At 40.4% G+C, this 16,495-nt stretch overlaps 1 protein-coding gene across 2 annotated transcripts in view; it reads left to right on the top strand.

The window, feature by feature from the left end:
* The window catches only part of NDUFS4 (NADH:ubiquinone oxidoreductase subunit S4), an 86,353-nt gene that overhangs the window by 65,071 nt on the left and 4,787 nt on the right, over window positions 1-16,495 (top strand). Inside the window, exon 4 of one of the 2 annotated variants that reach the window (XM_040977529.1) lies at window positions 4,641-4,714. The exons of the other annotated variant lie outside the window; for it this stretch is intronic. Within the exon in view, the coding sequence (XP_040833463.1) occupies window positions 4,641-4,714 (74 nt within the window). The remainder of the gene's footprint in view (window positions 1-4,640; window positions 4,715-16,495) is intronic. 2 annotated transcript variants of the gene reach the window in all.

Below are 16,495 nucleotides of genomic sequence, written 5' to 3' on the forward strand. Positions count from 1 at the left end.
AGAGCATTCTTATTCTCCCTCTCTCATATTCTGCCTGGGTCTCCCGAGTGGGTGGCAGGAGCCCAAACATTTGAGCTCTCATCGACTTCTCCCAGAATTAACAGGAAGCTGGGTCAGAAGCAGAGATGCCAGGGTTTGAACAGGCAATATGACAGGATGAGGGCATTTTAGGAGGTGGGTTAATCTGTGACTGACTTGCTTAACTTTGTCAGAATTGCCCATTCCATTATTTATTGATGAGTATTTGTACAGCTTTAGATTGGAGTTATTACGTATAATAATAAAGTGAAGAATTTTGTACTTACCTTCCAGAATTTGAGTTCCTGATAGGTTACTGTGAAACATTTATCAGTTAATCAAAACAATTTATATAAAGTGTTAGTAATCCGAGTTTTACTGCTTGCTTCTGTTTCTCAAGTCGAAGTCAGTAGCAGTGAATTTTGTCCTCACAGATAAAATCAACCCTTTGCAACTTGAAAATATTTTATGTTTTGTTGGAGTGTGTGTGTGTTTCAGTTCTACTGCTAGTCTTAATCTTGGAATGTGGCATTAAAATAGAAAATGGCATGGTCTGAGTTTTGCTTTTAAAAAAAGAAAGGGTAGAGAAAATGAGGAGGAGAAAAAACAGAATGGGGAAAGGAATCAGTAATGGGAGAGGGGGAGAGCACTACAGCCAGCATGGCATGACCAGGGTTGGAGAGGAAGACAGCGTGCAACTGAGCAAATTTTAAATGAGACACTCAGGATGAAGATTACACACACAGGCAGCCAGAGGGAAGCCCCCTTCCACGAAGGACTTCAACCTAAAAGGCTTGCTGCCTCAATCTTTATTGAGCTCCTTAGGGAGTCAAATTGCAGGAATTGAAGTGGCACACACGTTGATTGATGACTATGTCCACATTGATGCTCACCGGCCAAAATTTGATCAGGCAGCAACAATGTGACCCAATACAGAAGTCAGTATGTGACTGTCTCAGGATATCCTTAAAGTGTGCAATTCTGTGGCCCTGGACCGTCGCCCAGCTGCAGACATTTTCCACAGAGTGACCACCATCTCTGGCACCAGCAGTCTGAACTCCAGATTCCAGGCACAGACTTCCCACCCATATCAAGTCACACTTTTTGCAAACTGCCTGCAGCAAGAGAGAAAAAGGAAAGAGGAAGGATCAATGGATGGGGAGAGGTAAGAAAGTGAGAGGAGATTGGCATAGAGGAAAGCAGAAGGGTTAGAAGGGAAAGGAGAGAGAAGTAGAGACGGAGAAGGAGCAAGAGGAGAGGCAGAGAGAAGGAGGGAGGGTTAGAAGGAAAAGGAGATGGGGAGAGGAGGTGGGAGTTGGAGTGTAGTTTCCACTAAGGCCTCACTGCAGACCCACTGCAGACACTGCAGTGTCCCCTTTATCGCCAACCTGCTGAGATCCCTTCCCTGCCTTCAGCCTTGACCGAGGGGTGCAGCCTTACCGGTTCATGTGTAGTTGGGGAGTTTGCTGCTGTTTGTGGTGTTCTTTTTCCACCAATATTGCCCCTAAGTCTCCAGCTGCTCAGGCAGGTTCTGGCCACGGCATTCCAGTGAGAGCAGGCTGTGGATTTTTGCCCGAGTTTTCCTTCTGCTGGCTGCCTGGGCTGGAGAATACCTTTTAGGAGGGGAAACAAAACTATAAATTTAGATATGATCGAATGTGGTTCTTTTTTTCCCCCAGACATTGAAGTGGCTTCAACTTTGCATAGCTAGTTTTTGGCCCTTTAAAACTTTTTGCTTTTCCAGGCTTTATAACTAGTACTCATGTAACTGTTAGGCTGATAAACAATTCTGTTATTACTTCAATTAGAACCCTAGTAACTGAGAATTGATCAAATAGAATCTAAAAATAAAAGCACAAATTATAATTTTGTGAAAAGTGGAACAATGTAGGGTATGAAAAGACTTGATGAAAAAATTGTTCATGGTATAGGATGCTGGAAGGCAGGGATGGACTTTCACATGTGCGGATAGTAAGACTCCCAAGTGGAAGGAACAAGAGCAAGTCAGTGTCTAGGAAAGTACAAATTGCATTTGCTAGCTATTCTGATTCGACTGTTTGGTTATTTACCTAAAAGAAGACTGGAGGAGGTAGTTGAGTTTGAGATACTGCTTGAGGTCCTCACATCCAGTGTTGAAGTGCCTCGATCCAAGTTCCCTCCCCACTCCACCTACCTGCTAGAGTGCACCCTGCGAGGCAGCAGGTGGTGGCACAAGTAATCAGGTCCATTGAGTTTCTAACTTCTGGCTTTGATTTGACAGTTGCAGTTACATAGAAATGGATCCAACAGATTGAAGGCTTTGGCTCTCCTTCACTGTGTGTCTCTGCTTTAATTTTTTTAAGACGGGAAACAAGTTTTTGAGTTGGGCAATGAGTTCAGAAACTGCTTCAAGAAAAATTGACAGCTTGAAGAATAGATTCAAGAAAGGAGGCAGAAAGATTATAGGCAGGATATTACAGTAGTTCGGGAAAGAAAAGGAGTGAACTGGGGAGTGGCAAGTTTCCTGGGAAAGCTATAAAATATAGGAGGTTAAGAATGAAAGGGTGACAGGGTAGTAGTAGCTGGAAGAATGCTGGCTTACTGATGGAAGCTGCTATAGTTTATGTATCTGCATAAATAGGGTGATATTAAAGGCTATAGCTCCTTTTCACTCTAAGTCACCATCCTGTCAGCAGATTACTGGATTATGTTCATGTTGACACGTGTGTCACTGAACATGTCTAGCTTACAGAACACTTAACCCTGTCTCCCCTCACTGATATTGGGATGATGGAAGAATGTGCTTATTGCAAAGTATAGAGAAAGGAGCCAGATGGCTATTGCTCAATTCCCAGGCTCCCTTGGATGTTATAGGTGAAAGCTTTTACAGGTTAAATTGGAGCCGAGAGGACTATTCCGCTCTTGTCTGAGTTGCTGACTGTTCAGTGATGTAGCCTTCCCTTGTTTGAGCAGTTATGCCATGCTCCTCAGGGGGTTTTTATGCTGCAGGTGAGCCTAGTTGTCCTGACATGTTACAGTAAGTGCTGGTTACATTCTGCCCCAGACCAAGAATTTCCCTACACAGAACACCTCAGGATGGCTTTGGCCAGTAGAATTTTATCTGTTAGAGGGGAGAGTAATTCACTGCGTCCTGCTATTAGAATCTTACAACGCCAGCTGTACCCCTCCCTCAATTCAGTAGACTGCTTTTGATAAAGGACAAACAAGGACATACTGGGCTAAGAGAAACAGGTGAGAGGCTGGTGCTGCTTTTACACTTATCTCAGTATAGTTCATTCAGCTATCATTTCAGAAACCATATTTGTATGTTTTGAAAAAGGCCAATGTATAATTGTCATTTGTTAATCACTATTAACACAGCCAGCAATCTAGAACTGTTTGGTTTACAAAGTGGTTAGTAGTAAGAATACATAAAATTTTGAGGTTGCAGTGAAATCCCCATTAATTGCAAGTATGGATGACCAGAACTATAGCAGTAGTACTTGTTGAGTTTTTGAGGCAGTGAGAGCTATTCCTCATGTTATATGAATAGAAAAGAATACATATCTTTCTACCATTGAAATTACTTCCTGAATTTCCTCACCAACAGAATTTCAGAGTGCATTGCTTCTATTGACAGCTAGAAGATTCACATTAAACATTCCTAGTAAATAGTTTTATAAACAAAAATAAGACTTTGTAAAGTCCAAAGATTTTGGAACATAATACTGTCCAGACTTGAAAAATTAGTTCTTGAAAATACGTAACTGGAGTTTCACATTTTTTAGTGATTTTTCTGCTTATTGTTGTTGATGATTCATTAAACTATCTTTTTAATGGATGATAATAAAGTTCCTTCTTACCTCACTATTGCATTATGTCATGATAAATCTATAGAAGTTGAAAATTTGTCAAAAAAAAAAAACAACTAACCTACCAAACACCACAGTTTAGCTAACAGATTGTGTAGGGTATTATTGGTGTTTACTCAGGCTTACGTGGCTTACTGTGGTTCCCTGTGGCCGCTCAGCATTGCATAGGAGCACTGTTGTTAACCTGAGAAAAGGTCAAAATCCAATCATGGTTTCTACTGCCCACACATCACTTCTACATCATTGTGAGATCAAGTTCCGCCATAAGTTGGCAGCCATCTGTATGGCCATTGAAGTTACAAGATCACTTGGAGAATTTTTTGTTTTACACCTCATTCTTGTGTTTCTTTGGAACTGATTAAAAATATTTTATTGAATTCCTAATGTGCAGGGATTGGTTCATTGGTTAAGTCATTACTTGAGATGGCCACATCCTATTTCAATTAAGTCCTGGCTACTTTGCTTCCTGTCCAACTTCCTACTAATGGGCACCCTGGAAGGCAGCAGATGATGGCTCCTTTGGGTCCCTGCCATTATTCTGTGATACTTGGGTGGAGTTATGGGGTTGATGCCAATCAGCCTGGGCACTGGTTGGCATTTGGGGACTAAGCCAGCAGATGAAGTATTTGTTTTCCAGTTTACTTTCAAATAAAATGAGAAAATGTTCAGCCAGATTAGCTGAGTATCTTTGAAGCTGGAAATCTCCTGAAGTTTAATACCAAAGAAAAAAGATATGGCAGTGATTTTATTTTCTAAACATCTTTTGTACAGGGCCGATCCCTTGTCCAACATGGTGCTAACCTTCAGTACTAAAGAAGATGCAGTTGCATTTGCGGAAAAAAACGGTACGTTTAGTGGTCTATTTTGCTTTTAACAAAGTCAACGTAGGATTTCACCTTAACCTTAACCTAATGTGACTCAAGAATATAGAATTTCTGTTAGAAGTTTTCAATAAATCCAATCCAGTGATTGTTAACTTTTAATTTTCAGAATATTCACCTTCCAAAGAGAGCAGTGTAAAATGGGACGCTTATGTCATACAAAAAAAGCACTATTCTCATTTGAAAAGCAAGGAGTAAAACTCCTTAACAAATTTCTTATTAATGCCCCTCAAATTTGACATAGTTATTTAACTTCTTACCAAACCTAGCATAAAGTATTTGTTTTGACACGTTTATAAGCTCTTTTCCATTTTGAGCCAAAATGTGATATCTATTGAAAATAATTATAAACCCTCTAGCATTTCCTTTAAGCCTAATTATCTGCCTTTCTAGATAGGATTATACTTGATATTAGGTCTACTCATAACTATATGATTACATTAATGCAGCCTAAGTGTACTTTAAATTCCCTTTCCCACAAACTTTTAAAAAGCTGAGCATAGGGGCCTTGTGCAATGGCTCAGTGGCTAAATCCTCACCTTGCAAGCACCAGGATTCCAGATGGGTGCTGGTACCTGTCCCATCCAGTTCCCTGCTTGTGCCTGGGAAAACAGTCGAGGATGGGCCAAGTCATTGGAATCCTGCATCTCCATGGGAGACCTAGAGGCGGCTTCTGGCTTTCAGTCTGCTCAGCTCTGGTCGTTGCGGCCTCTGTGGGAATGGATGGAAGATCTTTCCGTGTCTGCTCTTCTATATAGCTCTGCATTTCCAGTAAAATAAATCTTAAATAATTAAACGGCTTTTTTTGGTACAGATAACACTAATAGATTTCAAAGATTTCAAAATTTTTCAATTTTATCTTGCCACAAATTTCTTCAATACTCTCACTTTTGGAATAGCCTCCTGTCGTTGGTCTGTGTTGATTTACTGTTTTTTTTTGTTGTTATTGTTGTTTGTTTGTAGTCATTTTATTTTGATAATCTTTACTTGGTTGATTAGGGCACAAAGAGTCAAGGGCTACAGAAAATGGGTAGATTTACTGTTAATACAAATGCAAAGTTCTTTTCATCTCATTCACCATTATTAAGCCAACATATAGCACTGAAAAGGGTTCTGAATTGTAGTCCTCACTATACCATTTGGAAGCTATAGTACTTTGAAATTAATCTCGTAATGGACTTAACTTCCCTTATTTCATTTAAAAAGGCTTAGAGAAGAAGAACTAGAGAGGAAGAAATAGAGATCTTCCTTTGCTGGTTAAACCCCACCAGTGGCTACCACAGCCAGATCTGGGCTGGCCCAAAGCCTTCATGAACCAGGAGCTTCTTCTGGGTCTCCCAGATGGGTACAAGAGCTGCTTCCCTAGGTGCATGAGCAGGAAACTAGATCAAAAGTGGAGCACCTTCGACTAGGACTGGTGCTCATATGGCATGCTGGCATTGCAGTCAGTAGCTTTACTTGCTGTGCCAGTGTGCTCCACACACACCTTTAAGATTTATATGCCTTTATTTCAACTGTTAACATCTCATAAAATGGGAATACTTGGTATAACACCTTACTAGTCTATTACTTTGAAAATTCACATCCCACCACCTGGTATTGCTGTTAGTTATCTTCCTGAGACTTATCTCCCTGGTATTGCTGTTACTTATCGCCCTTATCCATATTACTGAGTTCTGTTTCACGGTACATGTTAGGAATTTTCCCAGATGTAATGCAGAAATAAGTATTCAAATCCAGCTGTTCAAATGAATTCTACTTTATCTATTTGAACGATGCAGTTAACTTTGGTTTGGCTTAAGTACAGTAGGAGATTAGTATTGTCTATAATATTTGACTAAATGTGAAAGCACTACTAAAATTGCTATTTCCCACCTCCTTGTCCCCATACATTTGCAGTTAAAAGTCAGAAGCCAAACTGCATGGGCTTGAATCAAGTGATTAAAAATGACTACACAGTGTCTTCTATGAGAAATGTATATATGAAAAAGCTATGCATGGGTTTTGACTTTTTGCAAAAGCTGTAGTACTTTCTGAAAAGAATCTAGTTTGAGTATGCATAGTCAAGGCAGGGACTGTTAAGAGGTAGATGTAAGCCAGTCAAGAGCAAAAATTTGGGGGGCAGGGAGATGCTCAAGCTCAAGGCACTTTGCTTGTTGACTTGAGAGAACAAAAGGATGACAATATCTGCTCTTTAGGAGAGTGTTTTGAGAAAGTCAGCCAGAGCTTAACAGAAACGTGCCTGTATGAAGTTCACCAGCATGACCTTCTCTGCTAGGACAGTATTCAGTCCTCTCCTCAATCAAGGGCAACTTCTGTGGCAGTTTCAGGAGTGAGTCTTCAGGCATCTCCTTCACAGGCCTGACTGGGAAACAAGTCACAGGAGTCCAATCTTTCCAAAATAGTAAGTGGCACCAGTTTATGTTCAGTTAACAACTACTGCATTGACAGGATTAATTTCCCAGGACTCTCAATTCCATAGTGATAGACTAAATTGCTAGTAGAAAAATATCTTGAACTTGTTTATGCCTGTGCTAAGAAATAAAGCTTATTTTAAAATTTTAATTGATTTGAAAGGCAGGACAAAGAGGGAGGTAATACCTTCCATCCCACTGCCTCACTCCCTAAATGCTAACAGCCAGAGCTAGAGCAGGGGGAAGCCAGGAGCCCTCATTGCCATCCAGCCTCCTTTGTGGATAGCAGGAACTTACCCATTTGAGCCATCACCTGTTGCCTTACAGAATCTCATCAGTATTGGGAACAAGAATAGCAGGAACTTGGGTGAGACATAATGATACAGAATTCGGCAGTTCTAAGGGACATCTTAATCCACAAGACCACCCCCCTTTTTAATTTTAAATTCCATTTTTCCATGACATCTAAAAGTCATCTCATACTACTAATGAGAATTGGTCTGAGGATTAAATGTTAATAAAATGGAAGTTAATAAAAAGGAAGTATATACTATCATAATGTAACATGTTATTAATAATAAATTTTGAAAGTTTTTGGTAAAAAGCCTAAGTACAATTGCTTATTAACACTTCATTGACAGGTTCCAAATCTATGTCATATAATTATGCTCAAAGCAGTTTTCAAAATATTTTGATTTAGTAATCAAAAGTTACTTAAAATAATTTTTGAACTGTTATCAAAAATAGTTCTAATTTTGTATCTTTTCAGCTACTGTATTTCATGTCTGACACTTTGAAAATTATTCATTTGATGTCTGTAACTTGAGTTTAATAACAGGAAATCTAATTAAAGCGCTAGATCCTTGGTTAGTCTCTGAGTAGTCAGAAGGATTGCATGACTGCAGTTGCCATGTGAGTTGCAGGGTGTGAACTAGCCACTGCTACCATTGAAATCTGTTGCCTCTCCAGTGTCTCCGCCTCCCCAGGAAACAAAATTGAGAAACATCAAAGTTCATAATATAGAAGAAACTTATTTAGTCACTGGTTCTCTGGGTATCTAGCACAAAACTTGATCTGAATTGGATACTCTTTTTTTTTTCTAAAATAAAATTGGCTGCTCAGGAATTTGAAGTCACTGCTGTCCTGGTGAATTCCTCAGTAATTCCATTCCTCTGCCTTTCAAATACATGGAAATTTATAAATTAAAAGATAAACTGTTACTATCATTTCAGCTGATATAGAAGGTTGTATTATAGACAGTAAAATGAGGAGTTAAGATTCTTGGATTCAGTTGTTTTCTAGCAAACATTTAATGCCTGCTAACTGTATTTTAAGAATCCGTGACTCTTCCTGTGAAACTCCAGGCTAATCTTGAGAAACAATTTCATGTATATTACCTTTTCCCCTCTACCATTCCTACTGGATCAACTGTTTTAGCCTCCACAGTAATTGTGTAGATCAGATAATACACATCAGTATCGTTACTGCAAGTTACACTCAAACGCTATCATGTGATAGGTCCTACACTAGGTGCTTTTCATTCATTCTCATTTAATCCTCCTTGCAACTAGATAAAGCAAGAACAGTTTTTATCCCCATTTTATAGTTCAAGGACACTGGTGTTCAGAGACATGAGGTAACATTAGGTAACAAGTTCATATACTGTAGTTTTTAAAAATTCATCTAATGAAATTTTTAAAAATTCATTTATACATTGTCTATAATAGCTTTTCAGCTACAATAGAATTGAGTAGTTGTAAAAACTTGAAAACAGTGACCCCTCAGCTCTTTATAGAAAATGTTAGCTTACCTCAAATACCCTTTATGTACGTATTTTCAGTAGTCCATGCTTAGTAGGCAAATTCCTTAACTGATAATTGAGTCATGCACAATGTAAGGACTGTTAGCCAAGTTCTAACCCTACCTTTACCTAGCTATGCCCCAACTCTTCTTTGATGCCATGCTTGCTGTATCTTTCATCTACTGCCTCCCTCAGGCTCCTTTCTCATTTTTTCCCCTACTGTCAAACTCAATTCATCTTGAGAAACAGTACATTCCTTTCTTTCCTTATCCCTTATTTTCCTTCCACTCCCACTAAACAAACTGTTCTTTTTAACTTCATAGTAAATTCATCCTGTTTCTTAACAGGAGAAAAGACATGCAAATTTATTACATGCATGTGCACAAACAAGAGAAAAGGTCTAAATGAGGGCCAGGCAGTTCAAGTTCATGTGGCATCCCAAGCTACAGAAAGGAGCACAGGCTTTGGAGTTTTGGAGAGAAGATGATGAAGGGTCTGGGGAAGGAGGCTTTTGGTTCATTTGCTCCTAAAAGCAGCTGTGGCCATGTCTCTGGCCGAGGTCTTTCCAGCTTTACTCTCCCCTTCCTGATACTGAGATCTTGTGTAATAAAATAAGCCCAAGCCCAGATCTTAGAACCCAGCTCTTGGCACCCAAGTTTCTGGATTTTATGACTGAAACTTCTGGGATGCTCTGATGTTGGCAGATTTAAAAAAGTAATCTATTTCTACACGAACAGGGTGGCTACTAGCCAAACAGGACCATAGCACTTGAAATGTACTGCACTATCAATGATTTAGCATGAGAGAAAACTTCCTTATGTTGAAAGCTATGATTAGAGTCAGTTTTGCTTGTTTTTATTCATTTGATTTATGGGCTACTCAAAATTCTAAGTATGTAGTTCATGTGATATACATTACACTTCCAATATTCATTGATACATGCTCTGTAGTTGAAATGAGAAATTGGGAAAAACTTGGAAAAATTCAAGTCTTACACTTCTTAAATGCAGTTCTGTTCTACAGATGCACTGTCCTAGTGTAAATCAAGGATCAGTGGCAATTGTTATATTCCTTACAATAATGAAGTAGAGACTTAATTGCAAAACCTCATGTTAGTCACCTATTATCAATTTCTTAACCAAAAAAAAAAGTCTTGTACAGATGAAGGCATCTTTATATAAAAATGCCTTCATCACTAAATGTGGTTTTCTTGCTCTTGCTATTGGTAATTTCGACTGCTGCTTACCTTGCCCTTCTCATTCACCGTACTTCTCTTCGCCCACTACAGAAAGACTGGTTCTCTGAAATGCCAGGCCGGCGAGGGATAGAGGAGACCAAGTTCTCCCATTGCTTCTTTTCTCTTCTCCCTTCCTCTCTGCCTCCCACCCCCATGCTACTTTCACACAAAGAAAATATAAATACCCTTGTGTCTTCTGGCTTTAACCCCAGGGCCTCATGCTAGGAACAGCTCCCTCAGGCTCAGCATCTGTCCCAGGGGAACTCTTCAAAAATATCCTTTCTTTGCCAAAAGGGGAACCAAAAATCTGGAGTTTTCTCTGAAATGTAGATGAACCTTACTTCAGTTGTTTGTATGCTGCAAAGACCCACCTTTCTCACCCTTGTGGCTTTTGTCTTTCCTTGTGTCCTGTGAAGGATGGGGAAGAAGAGAAGTCTGCATCTTGGAGAGAGGAGGTGGAACACAGCTGTGGAAAATTTGGATGGTAGAAAACTAGGCTCTACTACCATTTACATGCTAATGAAAACCAGAAATGCCCTTTTTTTCCCCTTTTGATCTGATTTGAAACTTTGTGACTTTTCTCTGGTATGTCATTTTACCCCCCTGTATTATTCTCATTGTTGTTAGCAGTAAAAACTCTTTGAAATTCTGAAAATGAAGGGTTCCTTTGATGAATAGGAGGGCAGAGGACACACTGTGAAACTGCTTTCTGCTCACAATGAGTCTGCTAGGAAACCAAACCCCATCTCCAAAGTGATGGAAGGTAGAGACTGGGAAGGTCAGGTGGTGCCTGGATCCAGGAAGAAATAACTGGAGATGCAGTTCAGAATTTCCAATTCCTTCACAAGTGAACACGACAGGAAGGTCTGAACTGCGCCTCACTTAAGCTTCCCAAAGGGTTTCAGCTCACATCTGTAAATCTGTTAAGATTTTTCAAAAACAAAAATCATACAGATAAAAATCAAGTACAGGTATTTATTTTCATGATAGAATTAGGCAGATGTTATGAGTTTAAAGTAAATGTTTAAACCAGCATGTAGATGTATGTAGGATAAAGTATGGAAGTGAATTACAAAGGGGAAGGACCTAGCAGTACAATCACTAGCAGTGGGAAGGGGGTCATTTACCTATGAATCAACTGTATACAACTTGAGAAGTTACCCAGATAGGTGAACAAAAAGAAACTGAACTAAACCTTAATAACCTGGAAAGGTATGATCAAGAATGCGAAGTTTTCCATTGTAACTTTTTTCTACTTTTTTGGTCTTAAGGAAGTCTCAAGGAAAGGTTATTATCACAAAATATGATTGGTGTGATAAGTGACCTGATTGTTCATAAGCAAGAGTATTAATATTCCCAGCAGCTTTTTTATTTGAGAGGAAGAGCCAGTGAATGCCCATCAGCCTGCTCAACCTCCAGATCTCCAGAACGGTGGGAATTGATCTGGGCTGAAGCCGGAGACCAGCTGCAGGCCAGCTCTCCCATGTGGGTGGCAGGAACCCAGCTACTTTAAGCCATGGCTGCCCCTCAGGGTCTGAATGACAGGAAACTGTCATGACCCATGACCCAGAGCCAGGTACTGTGAGGTGGCATGTGGCATTGTAACTTCTAGGCCAGAACTCATGCCAACATAAACTGGGGCTGGGAAGATGGAGAGGGAAGGGCATTCCCACTTTGCTCCAAGTTTTCACAAAGAAATTCATGTTAGACTGAAAAATCCTTTGAGGTTAGAAAGCTGTACGTCAGAATTTGCCATCCTATCTATTGCAGTACCTATTAACTTGCCTTCCTTTCAAGTTCCTCCAAATACCCGAAGGCTACCCTGTCAGGCTGGGAACCCTCTGCACTGGATGCCAGGTCCTTCTCTTGGAAGGACCTCAGGAAGTCAACCTTAGTTCCTTCCAGTTATGTTCTCGTGTTTAAATAAATAGACCTCTTTCAAATATGTCACTCCAGGTAAGCAGTGACTTTGATTACGTAAGAGTGCTTCCAGTTACCTCCTAGTCAAAAGGAGGACAGATTGTTATTGAAATGTGCAGATGGTTTTATTACCACAAGTAAGAATATTCGGAAAGTTTCCAAAATCTGGAGGAGTCATCATTTACAAATATTGCATGACTCCACTAAAATGTAATGAGTTACAGATATCTCAGGAGCAAGTGTTGAGAGAAATATGTATCAGACTTGTATTGCAGGCTCATGCCCCCACCTGAGATGAGGAATCAAAGGAGAGACATAAGTACAAAAAAGGGACCAGGATTTAAAAAGTACTCAGGAGAGCTGCGTGTTGGAGGAGGGATGGAGGACAAGCAGAGTGCCCACAGTCCCAAGCTGACTGTGCCTCTCAGGAGAGCACTTCCGGGCAGCTCCTCCAGGCCCAGTGTTCCAAACAGGGTACAGTGAGCCAGCACGTGGAAGATCTCTCCCTACCTCTTTCTAGGTTTTTATTTGCAAGAGTTATAGAAAGAATTTTTGCGTTAGCAAATTTTTATTCATTTTCTGTAAGCCATGCTTCCCATCCAGCTGCCTGTCTGTGGCCTGGGAAAGCAGTCGAGGATGGCCCAAAGGCTTGGGACCCCGTACCTGCTTGGGAGACCAGAAAGAGGTCCCAGGTTGCAGGCTCCTGGTTTTGGATCAGCGCAGCTCCAGCCATTATGGCCACTTGGGAAGTGAATCATCAAATGAAAAATCTTCTCTGTCTCTCCTCCTCTCTGTAGATCTGAATTTCTAATAAAGATAAAATAGTTTAAAAATATTTTTAAAAATTTATTTCAAAGACTGGGTTAGTGCGAGAAAGATCTTCCATCCACTAGCTTACTTCCCTAATGCCCACAGCAGCCAGTGATAGGTCAACTAAAGCCAGGAGCCCAGAATGACATGAGCGTCTCCCACTTAGCCAGTGGAAATCCACATACATGGGCCATCCTGCTTTCTCCCGGCACTTCCACATGGCATACAGGTGTTCCAAGAGGTGCCCTAACTTGCTATGGCATTCCACCCACCATGAAAAAAACACTGTCTTCATTCTAGCATAGTGAAAGTGTTAGGAGTTCAAGCTCTTTTCTGAAAGTTGTAGTATTGTTCATTTTGTAAAATCATTGATTTTCTCTCTAAGATCATCAGGACAGTGCTCTTTAAAGATTTAATTCACAAATGCCACCTAGAGGTAGAAAGCCATTACTTACATGGCACAGTGAGAAGTAAAGACTTTTCTAACTTTCAGACTTGTTGATAGACATAATCACACAGACAGCTTGTAACTTCAATTATGGCATTTCAATTATGGCTTAATAATTGGGAAATTTAATAGTCCCTACCAAAGACATGTTCTCTTCTCACCAAGTACAAATTCTTGATTGATTGTGCTCAAACAGAAAAGACTAACCAGATTCTATTTCTCCCCAATGGAGAACAGGCCTCTTTAAACCACTAATCTGTTTACAAGGATCACTGAATGGTCAGATTGTAAAACCAATTTCCAAAATTAAAAACTATAGTAACAAAGCAACATTCTCTTGCTACTTTGGGTCTATCTCTTGCAGCCAAGAAAGAGTTCATGCACTTATGGCGTAAGGTACACCTGTCTTCAGTGAGAAAACCTATCTTTAATTCACCTTTAAGTGGTGAATTTATTAGACATGTTTGTGACATCTAATAAAATTAGGAAAGCGATTAGAAAATTTCCAGAAAAAATGACTAACATTTAAAATATATGTAAGTAAAATAGATTTTTCAATGTAACAGCTCAGGCATCTATTATAACCAGTTGAAAGGCCAAGTTGACACAAATTTGTATAAGCTGAAGAAACGTTGAGACAAATTACAAATGGAGAGCATACTGTTTTTTTGAGGAGGGAGTCGATGCAGGCACCATAAGATGAGAAAAACAAGCAGTTCATGATTATCATATTCTATATTCACCACAAGCACTAAATTAACAAAATACTCAACTATTGTTTTTAATGGAAATATCCTGGCTGTATCTTTTCATGAACTGCTTACTATTAACTGCTCTATGGGTTTTTGTTTAAATATACCTTATTTAATATACGCCGTTGAGTCATCATGCTTGAATGTAAAGCCAGCAGCACTGTAATTGATATGCAGAATGTACCTAGCACCCACACTGGCACGTCACAGCCTTCTCGTGCATAGAAACTCGAGACGGTGCTTCAGCACTGCACTTGGACGGCATTTAATGATGACACTACAGACAGGAAGCACAAACATACGGAACTAAGTAGACCGAGTGAAGTGCGCTTGTTTACAAGGTTAGAGCTCCAACAGAATGCAGAGTGTTACCTTGCGTGACCTTAGCTGGGAACATGTGTGCTGGTCAATTCAGATTTTTGGCTATTCTGTGCATGTCACAAATGACCACAGAAATACCACAACTATTGATTTTGGGGTTAGTAGGAAAATTTACAGATACAAATAACCAGAATTACTTGTAACTACAGCATACAAAGACTGTTTTACTTACAAAGCTTTTTTCCTTTGAAACCCCCATCACTGTGGCACAACAAGCAAAGATGCCATTTGCATTGCTGGCATCCAGTGCCAGAGTACCTGGTTGATCCAGCTTCCTTCTAACCTGCAAGGTTAGAAGTCAGCAAGTGATAATCTAAATACTACCCTTGAAGGACATCTGGATCGAGATCCTGGCTCTGGCTTGGACTAGGTCAGGCTGTTACAGTAATGTGGAGAGCAAGCCAGTGAGATCTGGCTGTCTTTCCCTCTATTGCTTTGCCTTTCAAATCGCCTTTTTAAAACTTGTTCTTAACTTAAAGACAAAGATAAAGGGAGAGAGAAAGCTCTTCCATCTGCTGTTTCACCCCTGAAATGACTACAATAGCAAGAGCTGAGCCAATCCAATGCCAGATCCAGGAACTTCCTCCCACATTAGTGCAGGGACCCAAGGACCTGATCCATCTCCTCTGCCTTCCCAGGCCATAAGCAGGAAGCTGTATTAGAACTGGAGTAGCCAGGACACAAACTGGCACCCAGATGGGATACCAGCACTGCAGGCAAAGCTTAGCGTTTTATGACCTCCAAGTAACAAGTCCCAGTCCTTGGCTCTTGTGGGTGGCAAGAAGTTTGGCCTAACTGCAAAGGCTCCCGAGAAGATGTCCTCTTGTGGAACTCAGAGCTTTTTCTCATAGTGGTAATGTACATGGTGTGGGCTTGGGAGGGTCTTAGTCTAGCCTATTAAGAATTAAGAAAGAGTCCAGGAATCCCTGCATAGCCCGTACACCAAGCTAGTTACACCAAAATCTCAGAGTGATTTTTGGCTGTTTGGTTTTTTTGTTTAACTTGATGTCAGATTTTTTTAAAGATCTATTTTTATTGCAAAGTCAGATATATAGAGGAAGAGAGACAGAGGAACATCTTCCTTCCATCGTCTCACTCCCCAAAAGGCCACAATGGCCAGAGCTGAATCTATCCGAAGCCAGGAACCCCCTAGCCTCTTCTGAATCTCCCACATGGTTTCAGGGTCCCAAAGCTTTGGGCCATCCTCAGCTGCTTTCCCAGGCCACAAGCAGGAAGCTAGATGGGAAGTGGGCCTGCTGGGACCAGAACTGGCGCCCATATGAGACCCCGGTGCATTCAAGGCAAAGACTTTAGCCACTAGGCTATCATGCTGGCCCTGAAGTCAGATTTACAGAGAAAGAGACAAAGATCCACTGGTTCACTCCTCAGGTAGCTACAGCCACTGTGGCTGAACCAGGAGGAGGAAGCCAGGTGCTTCATCAGGGTCTCCCGTATGAGTGGCATCTTCTGTTACCTTCCCAAGCCATTATGAGAGCTGGATAGGGAGCAGAAAAGCCAGCTCATCAACTAGCGCCCATTTGGGATGCTGGGTTGGCAGGTGCTGGTTTTACTTGCTTTGCCACAACATGGGTCCCTATATTTTCTTTCTTCTGAAAAATGTTCTAAATAATGACTAATATTCACATTGACTGCCCTTCTGACCTAATGTCTGCGATTATGCTGTAATGGGAAGAAAGACCTTTCACAGGTTGAGAGTCAAGGTTATCACAGGTGCCACATTTCACAAACAATAAAAGAAATGAATGCTTCCTTGCATTTTTGCATTACTGAACCATAAAAGAAATGGTTCTGTACATAAAAATGGAATTCTCTATATTGTACATGGAATTCATAATTTAACTGCAGTGGTCTCGTTTCCTTCAGATGCTAGTGTGTTGATTTGTTTCTGGCATTTGAAAAGATTACACCAAGCATTCATATTGTAGGAAACCGTCATAACCATAGTGTGGAGACTGACAAAA

This window comes from Ochotona curzoniae, unplaced genomic scaffold (assembly GCF_017591425.1).
Source record: "Ochotona curzoniae isolate NIBS_2020 unplaced genomic scaffold, NIBS_Ocur_1.0 contig_2754, whole genome shotgun sequence".
NCBI lineage: Eukaryota > Metazoa > Chordata > Mammalia > Lagomorpha > Ochotonidae > Ochotona > Ochotona curzoniae.